This window comes from Aulonocara stuartgranti (genome assembly GCF_965226115.1).
Source record: "Aulonocara stuartgranti genome assembly, chromosome: 11".
NCBI classification, from domain to species: domain Eukaryota; kingdom Metazoa; phylum Chordata; class Actinopteri; order Cichliformes; family Cichlidae; genus Aulonocara; species Aulonocara stuartgranti.
Genome location: NC_138947.1, coordinates 31259760 through 31281980, shown reverse-complemented (window position 1 = coordinate 31281980; position 22221 = coordinate 31259760). Strand labels below are relative to the sequence as shown.

At 38.3% G+C, this 22221-nt stretch overlaps 2 protein-coding genes and 2 long non-coding RNA genes across 5 annotated transcripts; 1 reads left to right on the top strand and 3 right to left on the bottom strand.

Moving 5' to 3' along the window:
* Positions 1-333: 333 nt before the first annotated feature.
* Positions 334-1581, bottom strand: LOC309716799. The gene is made up of 4 exons (XR_014279518.1): positions 1455-1581; positions 1231-1377; positions 771-881; positions 334-686 (listed from the first exon to the last, which is right to left on the bottom strand). It is a non-coding gene; the product is annotated as an uncharacterized lncRNA (long non-coding RNA).
* A 4546-nt stretch (positions 1582-6127) lies between these two features.
* Positions 6128-8428, bottom strand: LOC309717695. The gene is made up of 5 exons (XR_014279791.1): positions 8007-8428; positions 7849-7903; positions 7241-7358; positions 7007-7145; positions 6128-6336 (listed from the first exon to the last, which is right to left on the bottom strand). It is a non-coding gene; the product is annotated as an uncharacterized lncRNA (long non-coding RNA).
* A 3065-nt stretch (positions 8429-11493) lies between these two features.
* On the top strand, positions 11494-19575 carry LOC309717631 (uncharacterized protein). Of its 2 annotated transcripts, XM_082552346.1 has the most exons (11): positions 11494-11505; positions 11609-11663; positions 12161-12406; positions 13550-13575; positions 13671-13809; positions 14746-15718; positions 15976-16092; positions 16170-16183; positions 18549-18681; positions 19028-19138; positions 19223-19575. In XM_082552346.1, the coding sequence occupies exons 1-6, from the start codon at positions 11496-11498 to the stop codon at positions 14822-14824; spliced, it is 555 nt and encodes a 184-aa protein (XP_082408472.1). In that variant the 5' UTR covers positions 11494-11495; the 3' UTR covers positions 14825-15718; positions 15976-16092; positions 16170-16183; positions 18549-18681; positions 19028-19138; positions 19223-19575. The 2 variants fall into 2 exon arrangements, 1 of the variants encoding a protein (XP_082408472.1); XR_014279767.1 differs by lacking the exons at positions 11494-11505; positions 11609-11663 and having other exon boundaries at positions 12171-12406; positions 13550-13601; positions 13708-15718.
* LOC309718034 (uncharacterized protein) lies at positions 16477-18178 on the bottom strand (the record flags this gene model as incomplete). Its single annotated transcript, XM_082552979.1, has 3 exons — positions 16477-17247; positions 17375-17657; positions 17802-18178. The coding sequence occupies 3 exons, from the start codon at positions 18176-18178 to the stop codon at positions 16585-16587; spliced, it is 1323 nt and encodes a 440-aa protein (XP_082409105.1). The 3' UTR covers positions 16477-16584.
* Positions 19576-22221: the final 2646 nt, after the last annotated feature.

Here is a 22221-nt window from a genome sequence, read left to right as displayed (position 1 = left end):
CACATGTGATGCTGTAACATGTGAATTTCCCCAGTGTGGGGTTAATAAAGTCTATGTTTAAACTGTATACTATAAAAAGATTTGTCCATTAGATGGAGAAAATATAAAATATAATTCTACCCATTTCCAACATTAACCTTTAAAGCAGTGAGTAACAAATGCAGTTAAATATTGGGACAGAATGATCTACGTTCTAGAAAAATAAATCACTGGCTAATATCTATGATAAAAGTCAGCCAAGTGTCGATTATTTCAACCATATTTTTTGTATATGTCTTATTAATTTGATAGCCGATAATATTGACTTAAAGAAAATAGAGAAATGTACAGGACTTTAAGAAATGTATTCATTTATTTTCTCCACAAACCAAAAATTATGTTTAGTTACAAAAATGTAGTTATTTTTTAAGCTCTGGTGAAATGAGAGGCAACATTGTGACAGTCATAAGAAAAGCTCGGCTGTGATGTTGTTGTTTCCATCAGCTAAGAGAACAAGACCAGAGAGATCAGCGGTGTCACAAAGAGCAGAAGGCCAGCAGTTGTACTGATGGCACTGTTGCAGAGGTCACCCTGGCAGCAGCTGATTTCTGTTCCTATGATTCCTGCAATCTGTGCAGATTGTGTGCTTGAGCAAACCACCTTGGAGGCGCAGCCCTTTACAGTCACCTTTTGCCCTCCTGCAGTCACTGAGGAAATGAAAAGAGGGAATCACTGAATCACTGAGCAGAAAAGAACAAACATGCAGACATTGAATGCTGTCGGCCTGTTACCTCTTGTTGAGATGCAGTGGTCCTCATCTCCATTGCAATTTAGAGTTTTTGTGCAATCGTTTCCATCACATTGGAAGCACTTTTTCCCATTTGGAGATGAGATGCTGCCCTCTGTTGAATACAGAAATATTTGTAATATTTGTTCCCCTCCTTATTTTAACTGTGTGCCAAAAACATCAGCAATAAAACAAACAAAAAAAAAACAACAGAAAACAAAAGAAAAACCATTTATGTTATTAATATGTTTATTGTTTGAGATTTTTTAATCAGGAAATTTTTACAGATTGATAATTTTGACCTCATCTGTTCAAGCGAATACGACGATTGAAAGAAAGGTTTTGACCCACTTCAAAACTTTCTCAACATATTTAATAAAAATAAATAAATTTTTCTTTTTTTTTTTTACTTTCAAGGACAGGAAATTACATTTCAAAATACCAAGAAGCGTGATAGAAATTACCAGGGGCATCTTGAGAGTTGCAAAGATCAGAGGTGCAACACTTGCTGGTCAGTAGAGTTTGAGCAACTCCAAAGTTGATTGAGGCCTGAACACACTCCTCAGCCGCAGCACAACTTTTCGCTTTAATATCAACCAGTTTTGAACCACCTGCAACAAAAAGACGAACCATTGAAAACTGAACCAGTTTAAAAGAAGAATAAAATAAGAACTATACAAAATCAAACCTGCATATGAAGTCACTCTTACTGATCCACACTGAGTGTTGGAAGGACATTCTTTTGTTGTCTGAGCGCACCTTCCAGAGAGGTCCGGTATGCATTCGTAACATTTCAAAGCACAGGCTGATAAAACAAAGATAAAGATAAATGAAATTTTTCTTGCTTCCAATGCATGGACATATTCTAAAACATTCACTAAAATGAACCGTTTAAAAAATAAAGGGCAAACAGTACAGTAATTAGTATAATAATTTGTAGAACGTAGACAAACGTTTACTGGGTTGTACTAAAACATGTTGTAGAAGCATTAAAAAAGAAAATGTTTCATTGAATATTACAGAACTTTCTTCAAAAGAACAGATAACTGAAGAAAAACTTGCCTCTAGGGAGCAGCACGATCCCAAGGATCAGCACAAGGTTCTGCATTGTGGAGCGGTCAGACATAAGTGAATTCTACTTTAGTTTGTGTTCAGGTTATAAGCAATTCTCATCGAGGGGAGTGGTCTCCTATCTCTGACCACTCCTTAATTCTGCCTTTGACAGTGAAGGAACCTGACTATCAAAAAACAGTCCTTTGAATAAGAATTTGAATTCTTTTTCCACATAATTCAAGTTAAGTGAATGGTTTTTAAAAGTTTTTAAATTGCTTAATTCTCTATCTGCTGAAATATTTTTAGGCTGCAAATCATTTTCTTTGAGAACAGACGTAAAATGTTTGTTTCTTGAATGAACTGAATGAAAAACAAAACTGACTGTGATTCATGAGAAATGAAAGTCACCGACAACCACACAAAAGGTAGAACAGACGTAAAATGTTTGTTTTGTTTTTTTTGTCTTTGATGACCAGTGACTGTTTCAAATGTCAGCAGAGTATGCTTTAACCATGTAATCACTCTGTGTGGTAGTTCTTGACGACAGCTTAATTTCTTGCACTGAATGAAAAACAAAACTGACTGTGATTCATGAGAAATGAAAGTCACCGACGACCACACAAAAGGTATGTAACCGTTATTGCCACATGCATTCTATCTTACATCATATATCAATCAAAACCAGACACACCAGTTTTCAGTGGTATATTATTAACTTGCACGTTTCCCCTTATCTTTTCAAAAAAGGTAATAAAAAAGACAGGAATCTGTATTTTCAACTATCAGTGCATCAAAACTGAAACACAGTCAAGAATGACTTGAATTTAAAAACTATTCTCGCATTTTTATTAGACATGTGCTGAGAGAAGACACTTTCTTTTCCCGCTCACCACCTCTGCACAGGCTGTAACTTTATCTGTAACTATCAGAATTCCTGAGGAGAGTCCCAGGACACTATAGAACAAGCAGGACTCAAAGTCTGAATAATTATATTTATTTTATGCCCCAGTGATGTTTTTTTCAAACATCCCATTCAGCTGCACTTCTTTCGTCTTTGTGACGAGCAGACGACTGTATTCAGAGAGGGCCGAGGACTTTTTTGTTGTACAGTTATTTTATTTTCAACTTTAATTTATATATTTTATCTTATTCTTTCCCAGTTAAATTTACCCTTCATTCTAAATTGTTGTTGTACAGTTATTTCATTTTTAACTTTAATTTTTATATTTTATTTTATTCCTTCCTTGTTAAATTTACCCTTTTTAATTTTTCATATTTATTTCCTATCTTATTCATAGCCTTTTTTTTCTTCTTCTTCAGGTCACGAGCAGTTGTGTAAGTATTTCACTGCATATCGTACTGTGTATGACTGTGTATGTGACAAATAAAAATTTGAATTTGAATTTGAAAAATTATCCTCCCCATCATTTTCCTGCACAGGAAGCAAGAACATATTGACCTCAATGAGATTTTTAGATTTCTTTTTAGAGATGCTTCTGATATCTCATTAAAGCTGGTAATAAGGAAGCATAGTTCAAACATGTCTTTATTTCAAAGAGAAGGCTAGTCCAACAATAAAACTTTTCAGACTTTGAATATGGTTTGGTTACCTTGAATGATTGACTAGCTTTGACTTAAAATCCAGATATGAAACTGTTGTACAAATATCCTGTACCAACAGTGGCGGTCCTAGCCTGTTTGGCGCCCTGGGCGAACACTCCCTCTGGCGCCCCCCCCCCCCCCCCCCCCCCCCACACACACACACACACACACATAAAACATATTAAGGATTATACATTAACATAAAACTGTTGTCGGAACCATACTGAATTTCACCAGAGAAACACACACACATATGAAGTGAGAGAGAGTGCGCATAGTATGCAAACAGCCACCAAACAGCCATCATAATTCATCATACAATGAGAACAGAACAACTCAACAATTGACACTGACTAATTAATATTAAAATCGGTAACATAATGTAATGTTTGGAGTTTATTCTGTTACTGTTACTATTTTTACCATTTCTTTTTGGAGCAACTGTAACCCACATCATTTCCTTAGGGATTAATAAATAATATTATAAATAATATTCTGATTCTGATTGTTTCAGGATGACCTGCCATTATCTAATGACATATCTGCTTGCCTGTATCTTTTGCTCGTTTCTCCTCCTCTTCTTTTTTCGTTATTCTAAACTGAAGAAATGATGGCTTTGAACTTTTCTTGTCCATCTTCCATTGGTTTTAATTTTACACTCCAGTATGAACACCCATCCCCCAACTCAGGGATCACCACAACATAACCTAATAAACCTACACCTTAGTTCACTTTGTCTATTTATTTCGAGGATTTCGCACAACCCAGGATTCAAATCATGAATACATAATAGGCTTGGATTTACAACATTTTGAATGAAATGTGGTCTACTTGGAAGCAGCAGGACTCTCCTCCCCTTTCCACGGGTTGTGTGTGAGACTTTAAATCATCAAACTGTAAATTATGAATTTTAAATTGTTATTGATCCCTTTACCCCTGGTCCTAAAGTGTATATTTATTTTCTTACTCTTCTTATATATATTGTTTGTTTACTTTCACTGCTGTAACTGGAGCCTCGTCGTCTCGTCTCTCTATATACTGGACTGTATGTAGCGGAGATGACAATAAAGTTTACTTTGACTTCAGCAGCAAGCAGACGCACCGAGGGCTCTCGCGCTCACTTTTCGCATATAGAATTTCGAAAAAACATCAGCGCAAATTATAAGTCTGTATCATAATGTCTGGTGTTTTCGTGTTTGTTAGTTTGTTTTTATTTTGCTTTATTTCGCGAGTTGGTTATTAGATGCTGCTCCAGCCAGATAATCCCCCGCCGCCCCGCCCTCTCCTCCCTGTGCTGCAAGCAGCAGGCGCACCTCGCAAACGGAGGGCGCCCTTACTCCCAGCAAATGGGCGATAGAAAACCGATCGGTGCCTGTACCATTCCCAATATGGGCTGGCATGACATCGGGTCAACATGCGCGTGATGGCTCCCCCCACCACGATGCCGCCCCGGGCAACCGCCCGTGTCGCCCGTATCAAAAACCGCTACTGTACCAACATCACTAATCTACTACAGAATTGCAATCTGCTGAATTCTTCATGTGAACATTATAACACATCCGTATTTTGCTTCTTAAAGGTTATAATATGACCTCTGTGTTCCATGTAGCTTTTCTTCTTTTGTTTGCAAAGTTAAATAACCAACTGGGCAAAGACATCAAAGAACCTATAACTCAGTGTTTTTGAGTCTAAATAATTAAATTGGTATTAGTTAGAAATCTCCACTGTTAAATTAGAATAACATCTATGCTGCATTTTTCTTTTAGTCCTGATGGGATTCTATTAAAACTAGTTTGAAAACATGTTGTTTCAGTTTTAATTTTGTGTATTTGTTTGAAATTTTAGTGTTATTATATTGCTTTATTGATTTTTGTATCATATATTTAATGGAATATTCTGTGAAGCTGTTTAATTCTATTGCTGAAATATTTTAGGCTGCATATCATTTTCTTCAAGAACAGACGTAAAATGTTTGTTTTGTTTTTTTGTCTTTGATGACCAGTGACTGTTTCAAATGTCAGCAGAGTATGCTTTAACCATGTAATCACTCTGTGTGGTAGTTCTTGACGACAGCTTAATTTCTTGCACTGAATGAAAAACAAAACTGACTGTGATTCATGAGAAATGAAAGTCACCGACGACCACACAAAAGGTAGAACAGACGTAAAATGTTTGTTTCTTGAATGAACTGAATGAAAAACAAAACTGACTGTGATTCATGAGAAATGAAAGTCACCGACGACCACACAAAAGGTAGAACAGACGTAAAATGTTTGTTTCTTGAATGAACTGAATGAAAAACAAAACTGACTGTGATTCATGAGAAATGAAAGTCACCGACGACCACACAAAAGGTATGTAACCGTTATTGCCACATGCATTCTATCTTACATCATATATCAATCAAAACCAGACACACCAGTTTTCAGTGGTATATTATTCACTTGCACGTTTCCCCTTATCTTTTCAAAAAAGGTAATAAAAAAGACAGGAATCTGTATTTTCAACTATCAGTGCATCAAAACTGAAACACAGTCAAGAATGACTTGAATTTAAAAACTATTCTCGCATTTTTATTAGACATGTGCTGAGAGAAGACACTTTCTTTTCCCGCTCACCACCTCTGCACAGGCTGTAACTTTATCTGTAACTATCAGAATTCCTGAGGAGAGTCCCAGGACACTATAGAACAAGCAGGACTCAAAGTCTGAATAATTATATTTATTTTATGCCCCTTTGATGTTTTTTTCAAACATCCCATTCAGCTGCACTTCTTTCGTCTTTGTGTGATCTGATCAGTGAAATAAAACTGTACATAAGAGCAGTTAAACACGTGTCAGCAGAGCAGACGACTGTATTCAGAGAGGGCAGAGGACTTTTTCACACCATCCCAGATACGAGCTGCATAGTGAAACCTGTGAAAACAAAGAAAGTTAAGACAGGAAACAGAGGGATAAACTTAAACGAAATCCCAACAATGTCTCAAGATTTCACAAAATTATGGTGACATAATAAAAAGAAAAAAAAATCCAAATAGTATGTATTTCTGCAACAACCTTACTTATTAACACTTTTACTTCCCATGCCTATATGGATTGGAAATATATGTTTCTTTTCACTGTAGTATTTAATTTTCAGTTGATACTGTTTTAAGCATGTTGAGAAAAAAAAACCCTGATATCCCACAGCAAGAAATATTTTACACCACTCTGAAAGTTTTGTGCTTGCAGGTACATGCAGCAGGTTTCACCATGCCTCAGAAAACTATTTCACAGCAAACAACCAGCGCTCATTTTCTGTTGTAAAAAAACCCAGCAGGTTGTAGTCACTGAAAGTAAAGGGGAACAGAGAGAGACCCCCCTCATCTCTAATAGAAATTTGGCATTTCTTCCACAGGGAATAGAAACTGTTTCTATGGGAGTTCAAAAATAATTATATTTATGATGGCTTTGTTGAGCAAAACAGTTTAAAACGTAAAATTGATTCTCAACCTGAGTGCAGGATGTATTTCCTCATTTATACTTGGTTGTCTTGCTTTATTCCCACGGATCGTTTGCGTATAAATAGTACTGATATGATGTTTACCAGTTTTTCTCAGTGAGAATAGTGTGTGACAGCTGACAGCGGGGCATGGCCAGTATTTGGCTGCAGAGTTTTGAAACCATGGTGGAGAAGGTCGGGTGTCCTCTATAGCCGGGGAGCAGAGAGAACAGTGGGTACGTTCCTGACCATAAACAACATACAAATATTCATTTATTTTTCACACAACACATGAGAGGTCACTTGAGTTTACCTTATGAAAATAAATCTTTTTGTAACCTGCTTTGGTCCTCCCCATCATTTTCCTGCACAGGAAGCAAGAACATATTGACCTCGGTTGTCAGATAGTCCTGCCCCAGGCCTGGGAAGACACTGCCGTCGAGCATGGATAATGTTACTGAGAAAAAAAAAAAACACGAGTTATAGGTGTGGCTTGCCTGTTACAGTTTTTTCTGATTGCTTAAGCACATTTTTTTGTAACTTTTGGCTAATTTTGCAAAACTCTTCACACAAATAAGAAAACCTGTCACCCAATAATCAAAACATTGTAGTTCTCTTGTAAAAGCAAACACAGCTAGATTAACTCTTCACACCTTCGTAAAAATGGTCTTTCCGTATCAAACAGTACACACAAGCCATCATCTACTAAGCACACAATGCACCAACTGCACACTGATGGTATGAATACAAAACACATCTGGCTTTTGCTTTCTCTGTGCACAAGGTAGGCTATGTCAGTTTGAGCTCATACTTCTGTCATAGATCCATAAGCATGAGGGATCCAAACTTCAAGTACTGGTGTTTATTCAAACACATCAAAACAAACACAAGTGTTTATTTCCAAGTATAGGATTATTTGCAATCGCCATAATGACTATATGGGTTACTTGGTCTGCAGTGAACATGCTTCCTCTTCCCCCAGCATCTGGTCATCTAGCAATTCTGTAAAGTAGCAATTTCAGTATTTTTACATCAATGGTATTGGTGTGTTTCTCATTGGCATATGGCAGTGCTACAAATCTTTGTGCGAAGTGACTGTACTAACCGATTCTCATTTCAAGATGTCCTTATGGTACTTGCTACAGTGTAGCGGCTCGAGTTAGGCTGGACCCGTTGGCCAGCTACCCTCAGGGTCATTCCACGGTTGATTACATGGTCCACTATTGTAGCTCTGATGTCATCAGCAATTCTATTTCTTACTCTTCCTACCCTTCCTCTCCCCCCCTCCTCGTCTTCCTCTTGCTCCTCCTTGTCCTTGTCGTCCTCTTCATCCTACTTCTTCACCTCCACGTCCTCTTCCTCGGCCTCCTCTACTTCTCACTCTTTCTGCTCCCTCCATTGTACTCCGCACACACAGCTTACCTGTATTATAGTGCTTAGGCTGATTGCAAAGTGGACTAATTATCTAAAACAGTCTTCACATGTGAAAGTGTGCCAGACAGTTGGCAAATTAGTGTTAATGATAGCCATACATGTGTATACTTTTGCTAGGAGTGTGTTGGAAATTTGGTAATTGAGTGTTGTGCAGTGAATTGTGCCTACAGTTTTGCAAAGTGTGTGTTACAAAATTGCAAACTGAGTGCAAAGCAGTTTTTGTGCTTTTAGTTTTGCAAACTCAGTGAGTGGTTTTGCTATAAGTCTGAATAGTTTTAGAGATTGTGCTACAGGAATCACAGTTAGGGTTTAAGCATTCAGAAAAAACTGTAATCCACTTCGGACGTAATGCTTTGTATACAGGACTACTAAAAGAAACACATTCACTAAAAACCTTTGAACAACATCATGGCTCAAGAGTTGGCAGTTCATCTTGTAATCGGCAGAGTACGCTTGGGGAGTGTGATCGTGTGTACAGCGTCTCTTTATGTCTGTCTCCACGTTGGGTGAGTGTTGAGTAATTGCATATGAGAGCATGAGGGTGGGAATGGTTGTTTGTATCTGTGTGTGCCTGTATGTCTGTGTCCATATATCAGGTCGGGTATCAGACGCCACCTCTCTGGGGACATCTCAGGCCCTCCAAGGCATGGAGGCCTATCTCCCCCCACCACTTCCCCTCAGCCCTCAGACATCGGTGCGTTGGTGGGTCTTTGTGTCCGGGGATGGGCGTCCAGGTACACACCGGCTCACTCCTTGGTGGCTGCTTATCGGGGCCTGGAGCCTGGGGCTCGCTTGGGCCACTTTGGGGGTGGGGTGCCCTCAGCCTCTCTGCCTGGGGCTCGGTCACTCTGGCACAGCTGGCTGCCGGCGGAGCTCACGGGCACGTCACTGCAACTCCCCGTGGCTTCTGCTCCACGGCTGCTGAGTGAGCCCTCATCTGGGACTCTCCTCAGCTCTTTCTGGGACAGTGGCGCGGCTGCCCCTCTGTTGGTCTTCCTTGGTCTCTTGTGTTCTGGGGGCCTCTGGATGTCTGGAGTTTTGATCTCCTCCATACCTGCTTCATGCCCTGGAGGACGGGGCTGTGGCCCCCCCACACCCTCTAGCAGATCATTACATGAAGGAACCTTTTAAAAACAAGCGCGTTCATGCTCACAGTTGTACACACCGGTGCTCACACACACAAAATACACCCTTTTTGGCTCCTACCTTAAAGCACACTGTGCGCTGTCGATCTTACGTGCTGCACAATAATGTTTAACACTTAGTATTTACTGTTATATTCCCATAGATCATCATGATGTTGTTTATCCCTTGTTAAATGCTTGTTTTCTTTTTTCTTTCTCAACAGGTGATCCAGGTGATTGATATATGTATTTTTGTCTGCTTATTTTGTTGGTTTTTGTTTTTTGCCCTTTATCCCCGTCCCTCTTCTCCGCTGTTTTTTTCCCCCTCTTTCTTTCTCCCTTTTCTTTTCCTCATTCAAGTCTGTCCCGTATCTAGCAAGTGAAAATAAAAAATAAAATAAACAACAAAGGGTGAATCAAATAGACTATTACGGCAAGGCTGGGATGGTCCATTTGGTAAAGTAAATCCGTTGGGCATCTTTCTTCGCCTTTAGACAATAATTCTGATGGCAAAAGAGCCAAACGGGACAGGCAAAAGAAATAAATAAATAAATATACTCACAGGAACACTATCAGCCAAGGGGTGGGCAATATACCCCCACCAACCAGAAAATCTTCTACCTGGCCCACTGCGCTGGGAATATGAGTTTATATAATCCTGGATAGAGAAAAATATAGCAACAGTGCAAGTTTGAAATGAGCGAGAGAATGAGACTTACACAAGGAGGATGCCAAAGAGTGACACAAAGAGTGAAATGTTACAATTAACCCCATAGTCTGGGTTAGTTGTAACATATCCTGGGGTAAAATGTAACACGATGAAATAAGGGTACTAACAAAACATTAACATGTAATCTTTGTTTATTCAACACATGGATGCACTTACATCCATTTATGTAGCTGTGTGTGTGTGACAGAATGCAGAAATCTAGCTTTTGAACATATTCCAACCCCCCAAAAAAGACAAATTATGGAATTTTCTGCAACTGAATATTTCATTAATTTTGGTTGGTCTTTCTTGAGTTTGGCCTCATTGGCTCAGTGGGCATTATAACCTACAACTCTTGCACCAATTTTGAACATAACAATGAAGCTGAAAAAATGTAGTTGTTCACCAGCATCGCAATTCCATTACTTTTTATCATGGCTTACCTTGGTGTGGTTTGCAAAGTGCTTCAGAAAGATGAGGAAATCTGTTTCTCACACCCATCCTGATTTATTTCCACTACCAGTACTTCCTACTGGTCCATCTCTGACACAGTGGTCTGCATAATGTATGTGTGGGAACACAAACAGTGGAGGAATTGTGTTGCCAATGGCATTAACCGCATATACAAAAGTGACCAGTGGACCTCTCTCTGCTGATGTCATTGCCCCAACTTGTTTACAGTTTTTTCTGAATGCTTAAACCCTAACTGTGATTCCTGTAGCACAATCTCTAAAACTATTAAGACTTATAGCAAAACCACTCACTGAGTTTGCAAAACTAAAAGCACAAAAACTGCTTTGCACTCAGTTTGCAATTTTGTAACACACACTTTGCAAAACTGTAGGCACAATTCACTGCACAACACTCAATTACCAAATTTCCAACACACTCCTAACAAAAGTATACACATGTATGGCTATCATTAACACTAATTTGCCAACTGTCTGGCACACTTTCACATGTGAAGACTGTTTTAGATAATTAGTCCACTTTGCAATCAGCCTAAGCACTATAATACAGGTAAGCTGTGTGTGCGGAGTACAATGGAGGGAGCAGAAAGAGTGAGAAGTAGAGGAGGCCGAGGAAGAGGACGTGGAGGTGAAGAAGTAGGATGAAGAGGACGACAAGGACAAGGAGGAGCAAGAGGAAGATGAGGAGGGGGGGAGAGGAAGGGTAGGAAGAGTAAGAAATAGAATTGCTGATGACATCAGAGCTACAATAGTGGACCATGTAATCAACCGTGGAATGACCCTGAGGGTAGCTGGCCAACGGGTCCAGCCTAACTCGAGCCGCTACACTGTAGCAAGTACCATAAGGACATCTTGAAATGAGAATCGGTTAGTACAGTCACTTCACACAAAGATTTGTAGCACTGCCATATGCCAATGAGAAACACACCAATACCATTGATGTAAAAATACTGAAATTGTTACTTTACAGAATTGCTAGATGACCAGATGCTGGGGGAAGAGGAAGCATGTTCACTGCAGACCAAGTAACCCATATAGTCATTATGGCGGTTGCAAATAATCCTATACTTGGAAATAAACACTTGTGTTTGTTTTGATGTGTTTGAATAAACACCAGTACTTGAAGTTTGGATCCCTCTATGCTTATGGATCTATGACAGAAGTATGAGCTCAAACTGACATAGCCTACCTTGTGCACAGAGAAAGCAAAAGCCAGATGTGTTTTGTATTCATACCATCAGTGTGCAGTTGGCGCATTGTGTGCTTAGTAGATGATGGCTTGTGTGTACTGTTTGATACGGAAAGACCATTTTTACGAAGGTGTGAAGAGTTAATCTAGCTGTGTTTGCTTTTGCAAGAGAACTACAATGTTTTGATGATTGGGTGACAGGTTTTCTTATTTGTGTGAAGAGTTTTGCAAAATTAGCCAAAAGTTACAAAAAAATGTGCTTAAGCAATCAGAAAAAACTGTAACAGGCAAGCCACACCTATAACTCATGTTTTTTTTTTTTTTTTTTCTCAGTAACATTATCCATGCTCGACGGCAGTGTCTTCCCAGGCCTGGGGCAGGACTATCTGACAAAACTGGTAAACATCATATCAGTACTATTTATACGCAAACGATCCGTGGGAATAAAGCAAGACAACCAAGTATAAATGAGGAAATACATCCTGCACCAAACAGGCTAGGACCGCCACTGTTGGTACAGGATATTTGTACAACAGTTTCGTATCTGGATTTTAAGTCAAAGCTAGTCAATCATTCAAGGTAACCAAACCATATTCAAAGTCTGAAAAGTTTTATTGTTGGACTAGCCTTCTCTTTGAAATAAAGACATGTTTGAACTATGCTTCCTTATTACCAGCTTTAATGAGATATCAGAAGCATCTCTAAAAAGAAATCTAAAAATCTCATTGAGGTCAATATGTTCTTGCTTCCTGTGCAGGAAAATGATGGGGAGGATAATTTTTCAAATTCAAATTCAAATTTTTATTTGTCACATACACAGTCATACACAGTACGATATGCAGTGAAATACTTACACAACTGCTCGTGACCTGAAGAAGAAGAAAAAAAAGGCTATGAATAAGATAGGAAATAAATATGAAAAATTAAAAAGGGTAAATTTAACAAGGAAGGAATAAAATAAAATATAAAAATTAAAGTTAAAAATGAAATAACTGTACAACAACAATTTAGAATGAAGGGTAAATTTAACTGGGAAAGAATAAGATAAAATATATAAATTAAAGTTGAAAATAAAATAACTGTACAACAAAAAAGTCCTCAGCCCTCTCTGAATACAGTCGTCTGCTCGTCACAAAGACGAAAGAAGTGCAGCTGAATGGGATGATTGCAAATAATCCTATACTTGGAAATAAACACTTGTGTTTGTTTTGATGTGTTTGAATAAACACCAGTACTTGAAGTTTGGATCCCTCTATGCTTATGGATCTATGACAGAAGTATGAGCTCAAACTGACATAGCCTACCTTGTGCACAGAGAAAGCAAAAGCCAGATGTGTTTTGTATTCATACCATCAGTGTGCAGTTGGTGCATTGTGTGCTTAGTAGATGATGGCTTGTGTGTACTGTTTGATACGGAAAGACCATTTTTACGAAGGTGTGAAGAGTTAATCTAGCTGTGTTTGCTTTTGCAAGAGAACTACAATGTTTTGATTATTGGGTGACAGGTTTTCTTATTTGTGTGAAGAGTTTTGCAAAATTAGCCAAAAGTTACAAAAAAATGTGCTTAAGCAATCAGAAAAAACTGTAACAGGCAAGCCACACCTATAACTCGTGTTTTTTTTTTTCTCAGTAACATTATCCATGCTCGACGGCAGTGTCTTCCCAGGCCTGGGGCAGGACTATCTGACAACCGAGGTCAATATGTTCTTGCTTCCTGTGCAGGAAAATGATGGGGAGGACCAAAGCAGGTTACAAAAAGATTTATTTTCATAAGGTAAACTCAAGTGACCTCTCATGTGTTGTGTGAAAAATAAATGAATATTTGTATGTTGTTTATGGTCAGGAACGTACCCACTGTTCTCTCTGCTCCCCGGCTATAGAGGACACCCGACCTTCTCCACCATGGTTTCAAAACTCTGCAGCCAAATACTGGCCATGCCCCGCTGTCAGCTGTCACACACTATTCTCACTGAGAAAAACTGGTAAACATCATATCAGTACTATTTATACGCAAACGATTGATTGATTGATTGATTGATTGGTAATTTATTTCAACATGTGAACAATATACAAGTACATTTAGAAAAGAAATGAGAGAAAAAAAAAATACCATACAAATTACATACAAAAAAACATTCTGATTAATTTACATGTTGAAAGGGAGTGGGAAGAAGTATACACTTATTTAATCCCACCCCTGTCCCATAAATTATCAGTGAATATTTAGTCAGCTTCCTTACTGATATAATTTACAACATTATGAATGAAATGTGGTCTACTTGGGGAATAAAGCAAGACAACCAAGACAACCAAGTATAAATGAGGAAATACATCCTGCACTCAGGTTGAGAATCAATTTTACGTTTTAAACTGTTTTGCTCAACAAAGCCATCATAAATATAATTATTTTTGAACTCCCATAGAAACAGTTTCTATTCCCTGTGGAAGAAATGCCAAATTTCTATTAGAGATGAGGGGGGTCTCTCTCTGTTCCCCTTTACTTTCAGTGACTACAACCTGCTGGGTTTTTTTACAACAGAAAATGAGCGCTGGTTGTTTGCTGTGAAATAGTTTTCTGAGGCATGGTGAAACCTGCTGCATGTACCTGCAAGCACAAAACTTTCAGAGTGGTGTAAAATATTTCTTGCTGTGGGATATCAGGGTTTTTTTTTCTCAACATGCTTAAAACAATATCAACTGAAAATTAAATACTACAGTGAAAAGAAACATATTTCCAATCCATATAGGCATGGGAAGTAAAAGTGTTAATAAGTAAGGTTGTTGCAGAAATACATACTATTTGGATTTTTTTTTCTTTTTATTATGTCACCATAATTTTGTGAAATCTTGAGACATTGTTGGGATTTCGTTTAAGTTTATCCCTCTGTTTCCTGTCTTAACTTTCTTTGTTTTCACAGGTTTCACTATGCAGCTCGTATCTGGGATGGTGTGAAAAAGTCCTCTGCCCTCTCTGAATACAGTCGTCTGCTCTGCTGACACGTGTTTAACTGCTCTTATGTACAGTTTTATTTCACTGATCAGATCACACAAAGACGAAAGAAGTGCAGCTGAATGGGATGTTTGAAAAAAACATCAAAGGGGCATAAAATAAATATAATTATTCAGACTTTGAGTCCTGCTTGTTCTATAGTGTCCTGGGACTCTCCTCAGGAATTCTGATAGTTACAGATAAAGTTACAGCCTGTGCAGAGGTGGTGAGCGGGAAAAGAAAGTGTCTTCTCTCAGCACATGTCTAATAAAAATGCGAGAATAGTTTTTAAATTCAAGTCATTCTTGACTGTGTTTCAGTTTTGATGCACTGATAGTTGAAAATACAGATTTCTTGTCTTTTTTATTACCTTTTTTGAAAAGATAAGGGGAAACGTGCAAGTTAATAATATACCACTGAAAACTGGTGTGTCTGGTTTTGATTGATATATGCTGTAAGATAGAATGCATGTGGCAATAACGGTTACATACCTTTTGTGTGGTCGTCGGTGACTTTCATTTCTCATGAATCACAGTCAGTTTTGTTTTTCATTCAGTTCATTCAAGAAACAAACATTTTACGTCTGTTCTCAAAGAAAATGATTTGCAGCCTAAAAATATTTCAGCAGATAGAGAATTAAGCAATTTAAAAACTTTACCATTCACTTAACTTGAATTATGTGGAAAAAGAATTCAAATTCTTATTCAAAGGACTGTTTTTTGATAGTCAGGTTCCTTCACTGTCAAAGGCAGAATTAAGGAGTGGTCAGAGATAGGAGACCACTCCCCTCGATGAGAATTGCTTATAACCTGAACACAAACTAAAGTAGAATTCACTTATGTCTGACCGTTCCACAATGCAGAACCTTGTGCTGATCCTTGGGATCGTGCTGCTCCCTAGAGGCAAGTTTTTCTTCAGTTATCTGTTCTTTTGAAGAAAGTTCTGTAATATTCAATGAAACATTTTCTTTTTTAATGCTTCTACAACATGTTTTAGTACAACCCAGTAAACGTTTGTCTACGTTCTACAAATTATTATACTAATTACTGTACTGTTTGCCCTTTATTTTTTAAACGGTTCATTTTAGTGAATGTTTTAGAATATGTCCATGCATTGGAAGCAAGAAAAATTTCATTTATCTTTATCTTTGTTTTATCAGCCTGTGCCTTGAAATGTTACGAATGCATACCGGACCTCTCTGGAAGCTGCGCTCAGACAACAAAAGAATGTCCTTCCAACACTCAGTGTGGATCAGTAAGAGTGACTTCATATGCAGGTTTGATTTTGTATAGTTCTTATTTTATTCTTCTTTTAAACTAGTTCAGTTTTCAATGGTTCGTCTTTTTGTTGCAGGTGGTTCAAAACTGGTTGATATTACAGTTTTTCTCGATTGCTAAAACACATTTCTTGAAACTACGCCTCATATCCTCACAACAGTAAACACAAATCCATAACATCTCACTCAATTTCCCAAACATCCTATTTCCAGGTCAAAATGAAGCTCTACACCCAAAACTATTCACTCCTGCTGAAAAACCAAACTTTGCCCTCAGACATCAAACACAAGCCCTCAAAAACACACACACTACAATAGAGTTTTGCACACTGGTACAATTCATTCAAAACAATAGTTCCAAAACAAATAGGTTGGTTATGGTTCTCCCCTTCAAAACCCTTGTCACATGATAAACACAAAAGACGCAACCAATGTATGTACAGTGGCACATTGTCATTCATGTACTATACAGTACAACACACACCAGAAACATTATCCCACCTCAGCATCTTGTCTTTGGTCTGGGTCAGGCCAGAGAATCTCATCCACATCACAGGCTATATTGGCCCTGGCCAGGCAGCGGGGGTAAAATCCTCTTGCATGCCTGATCCACCCCTGGCATGCATCTACTGATATGTCTAGGCAGGCCTCTTCCATGGCCTGAAGGAGGTGAACACGGACATAAGGTTCTCGGTCATACACTTTCCACCGCCATGCCGAAAATAACTCCTCTATCGGGTTTAGAAAGGGAGAGTATGCAGGCAGAAAGATATTAGAAAACCTTGGGTTATTGGTAAACCAGTCACGAACCAGAGCAGCGCGATGGAAGCTGACGTTATCCCACACAACAACGTAGTGAGGCTGCTCTGGTTCCCTGTAGTCCAGCTGGAACATATGTTGTCTTAAACCATCAAGAAAAGCAAGGAGAAGCATAGTGTTATAGGGTCCTAGTACGGCATGGCGGTGGAGTACCCCTCGTTGGCTGATGGCTGCGCACATAGTGACATTCCCCCCACGCTGACCAGGGACATTTACAATAGCCCGATGGCCAATTATGTTCCTCCCCCTTTTCCTTCTTTTGGTCAGGTTAAAACCTGCCTCATCCACAAAGATTATTTCATGGGGAACAGGCCGTCCTTCAATCTCAAAGATTCTCTGCAAGACACATAACACAGTAGAGTCAATCGGTACCCTGAACCACAGTTCAAGAGTGCTGAAATGGCAGCATAAACTGCCATGCTGTGATGGTACACAATACTTTATACAGTATCAAAACTCATACCTGAACATATTCCACACGTTGGTTTTTCACTCTGTCAGAGTTTCGTTCGAAAAGGACTCGGTATGCCTGTTTCATCCGGAATTGATTCTTTCGGAGGATGCGGTCAATTGTGGAGAGGCTGACGGCATTTATGCCTCGAAAAAGATGATCATCCTCAATCACTCTCCTTTGAATCTCTTGCAGGCGGATTACATTATTTGCAATTACCATGTTTACAAGTTCCCTCTCTTGCTCCTCCGACAAAAGCCTTAACCTGCCTCCACCAGGTGGTCGTCTCTGTGTCCTACAAAAATAGAAGCACTCATTACTGTAACTGTCACACATTCATTTTACAGGCAAATAATGGAAACATACTGAAACTCAAGACACATAAGTTCAGTAACTTAAACGTTACTGTACAAAGCAGTCTTACTGCAAGTACACCTACCTGTTTTCCTCCCTGAAGGTTCTGATGATGGAGGCAACAGTGAAGCGACTCAAATTTGGTTGTACTCGTTGCCCAGCCTCCCTCATAGTCATCCCATGGACAAGGACATGGTCAACTAAAGTGGCTCGAATTTCATCCGAGACTGACTGTCTTCGTGCCCTTGCTCTTCCCCTTCCTTGTCGCCGTCGTTCTCCACCTCCACCTCCTTCACCACGTCCTCCTCCTCCTCCACCTCTCCCTCCTCCTCCACCACCTTCCTGTTGTCCTAGACCACCTCCTCCTCCTCTTCCACCACGTCCTCTTTCACCATGTCCTCTTCCTCCACCACGTCCTCCTCTTTCACCACGTCCTCTTCCTTTGCATCTCTTTGGATCCATTGTTTCAAACCTGAATGAGCTGACTTTGGCCCTTTTATCTATCCATCGCAGGTTCTGATTGGTGTGTGCTAAATTTTGACTCCTAGTGTTTCCACCTGGTTAATTGTGTGCTAATTGAGCTCAAGCTGTGCTGACTTAAGTTAACATTATTGCATGCTAGTGCTTTCTAAATGACTACATGGTGTAAGCACTGTAAAATGTAGGGATTTGTGTGTAGAGTTTTGCAGTAACAGTTCACCAAATTTGAGTCATGTGTCAAAGCAGGGAATAGTGTTTATAGTTCAGGGAAATGGGTGAGCTTTTTGAACAGTAGCGTTACGGTTTTGCAATTTTAGTTTAGAGGCCTGGTTACAGTGTTTAAGCAATCGAGAAAAACTGTAAAGCGAAAAGTTGTGCTGCGGCTGAGGAGTGTGTTCAGGCCTCAATCAACTTTGGAGTTTCTCAAACTCTACTGACCAGCAAGTGTTGCACCTCTGATCTTTGCAACTCTCAAGATGCCCCTGGTAATTTCTATCACGCTTCTTGGTATTTTGAAATGTAATTTCCTGTCCTTGAAAGTAAAAAAAAAAAGAAAAATTTATTTATTTTTATTAAATATGTTGAGAAAGTTTTGAAGTGGGTCAAAACCTTTCTTTCAATTGTCGTATTCGCTTGAACAGATGAGGTCAAAATTATCAATCTGTAAAAATTTCCTGATTAAAAAATCTCAAACAATAAACATATTAATAACATAAATGGTTTTTCTTTTGTTTTCTGTTGTTGTTTTTGTTTGTTTTTTTGGTGATGTTTTTGGCACACAGTTAAAATAAGGAGGGGAACAAATATTACAAATATTTCTGTATTCAACAGAGGGCAGCATCTCCTCTCCAAATGGGTAAAAGTGCTTCCAATGTGATGGAAACGATTGCACAAAAACTCTAAATTGCAATGGAGATGAGGACCACTGCATCTCAACAAGAGGTAACAGGCCGACAGCATTCAATGTCTGCATGTTTGTTCTTTTCTGCTCAGTGATTCAGTGATTCCCTCTTTTCATTTCCTCAGTGACTTCAGGAGGGCAAAAGGTGACTGTAAAGGGCTGCGCCTCCAAGGTGGTTTGCTCAAGCACACAATCTGCACAGATTGCAGGAATCATAGGAACAGAAATCAGCTGCTGCCAGGGTGACCTCTGCAACAGTGCCATCAGTACAACTGCTGGCCTTCTGCTCTTTGTGACACCGCTGATCTCTCTGGTCTTGTTCTCTTAGCTGATGGAAACAACAACATCACAGCCAAGCTTTTCTTATGACTGTCACAATGTTGCCTCTCATTTCACCAGAGCTTAAAAAATAACTACATTTTTGTAACTAAACATAATTTTTGGTTTGTGGAGAAAATAAATGAATACATTTCTTAAAGTCCTGTACATTTCTCTATTTTCTTTAAGTCAATATTATCGGCTATCAAATTAATAAGACATATACAAAAAATATGGTTGAAATAATCAACACTTGGCTGACTTTTATCATAGATATTAGCCAGTGATTTATTTTTCTAGAACGTAGATCATTCTGTCCCAATATTTAACTGCATTTGTTACTCACTGCTTTAACAGATGAGCTGGATGACACTGCACAGGTTTGGAATACACACTCCATCAGGCCATCAACAAACATCAATATCCCCAGTGGTCGACCTAATGTAATGTATACATTACCTGAGCTCTACGGGACAAGAGACTTCCTTTGCCCCACTGAAGAAGAACATGTTGAAATGTGTAAAACTGAGTGTGTTTTTCAACTGACCAAACCATGTGACCCCGATTTATATGAACTGTGCAATATCATCATGACTGAGTCCCATCTGACTCCACCAACAGACCCATATCAGGCTGTGAACTTGTACATGCATTTAAGAGAGAACATCATGGCATTAGTGTAAATTGCATACACTGCAGCAGAGAACATTTCTCAAAATTGACCTGTGCTATATGTGAGAAAGCTAACTTCTGGATGTTAAACAGACTGTAAACTGTAAGCTTTCTAGTACACAGTCATTTATGAGAATATCTTATATAGAAATATTTATTGTTGTGTTCCAGGAGGGTCAGTGAACTAAAGTATAAAGGGAAGTCTCTGCCTGTTAATGATATTCCGAGTGTTCTTTAGCACAAAAACACTGTAATGTTCTGTCAAATGTTATCAAGTTCCATGTCTATGTGTATTACTTCGAACTACTTTAACTGTGTATTTGGCTTGATACATGGATCAAAACATAAGACACATCTTAATTTAATGTGTTAGGAGTTTTAATGTACAGTGTTTACTCAGATAATGGTGGTTTATGTTGAGTATTTTGTAATAATTGAGTTGAGTTTTTATTTACACCATCTCTATTTGTTAATGATGGGAATGTTTAGTTGTTGATGTTGGCTAGAATACTGTTTAAAATCGAAGAGATATGCTATTATGCCTTGTTGCTTTATATATATCATAACGCCAACTGTCACATTGGCAGGCTACATGAAATGGTACTAAGGGGCATCATAATCTGAGAGGGGACACCTTGGCATTTTTCTGAACTCAAGTTTCTCTGACTAAAAATATAATTATTTTATGTCATTTTTGCTTCTTTTTTTTAACTATTTATTCTGATTCCAGAAGAGCTTTAGTTTTTTTAATGTTGGTTAAACAAAACTGAAAAAATAAAGAACTAAATTGAGACCTTTTGAACTCTTAGAATTTCTAATAGATATAAACATTCTTTTTTGGTCACTGAATTTATCTGAAGCTTATTTTATCAGCTGAATAACAAATTCTTTGCACCCACCTGTTCTGTTACATTCGAATGCTATTTTTGCAAAACTCACCACTTCTGAAAGGATGATATGTGTTGTTGAACTACCGGACAAATAAACTGAAATCTAATCAATTTCTAATTTTTTTTGGACTATGTAGTACAGACAACTAAAAAATTGCAAATGACAAAAGCATATCGACAACATCTGTGTATTGACTGCCTGTGTTCCCAGGCACTTTAATTTCAGAGAAGGGTAGTCAGAAGTGCATAATCTGTCAAAAATGTAGCAATATTTTATAATTAACAATATATACTATTTAATCTAATTAGAAATCCTGGCCTACAATCTTGTTTATCCAAGAAACTGTTAAATCTGATTATCATTGCTTGTTAATTTGTAATTATATAAGACGGTATAAAGAATTGTGAATCATCTGTATGTCACATTATGGCAAAGTCCTTTCAAAAAAAATAACTTGTGATGGCAATATGATTTTTAACAAAACAACTAGTAAACATTTTGGAAGCTAATCAAGGGAAAATAGGACTTATTGTTACAAGATGTTTATAGGCCACATCAGCTTTAAGAATTTGTAAACAGGATCTTATCATTAACTTTCAATAACTTCTTTCGCAACCATAGTGACATTCTTTACTAATATTAATGGACTTTTCACCCTAAAATCAAATTTACACATTTTTCTGTTCGCTAGCTGTAGTATTCCTTAATCCACATTGTTTTAGTGTGAGTTGCCCAATTTTAGAGATATTGACTGTACAAGCCTACCCTTCTCTTGTTTCACATGGTACTTAATGCTTAGTAGCAATGTCTTTATGTAGACCTTATGTAGCTTCATGTTGTTTTTCAACAAGGAAGAGATCTCTACAGCTAATATCTCCCAAAACTAGGCAACTCACAACAAAACATTCTAGATGGATAAACAGCAAGCCAATGTGTGTCACTGTGGGGTATGCAGGTGTGTTGACAGAACGTACCCAAAAGCAGACAAGGAGAGAGAGAGGATAATGAACTTAAAACAAAAGAGAGCCTTTATTCTGGCTGATGGCAGGAGTAAAAGAAAACAATGACAATGTGTACAGCAAATTTTGATGTGATATGTCTCTCTAACGCTAAACACAAACCTTGTTTTCAACAGAAGTTAAAGATGCGGTCATTTTCAAAGAATTTTAAACAATAAAGAGTCCTTGTGAAATCTGACCTAACATACAACTAAACCATCAGAAAATTAAATTTGTGACTGCTT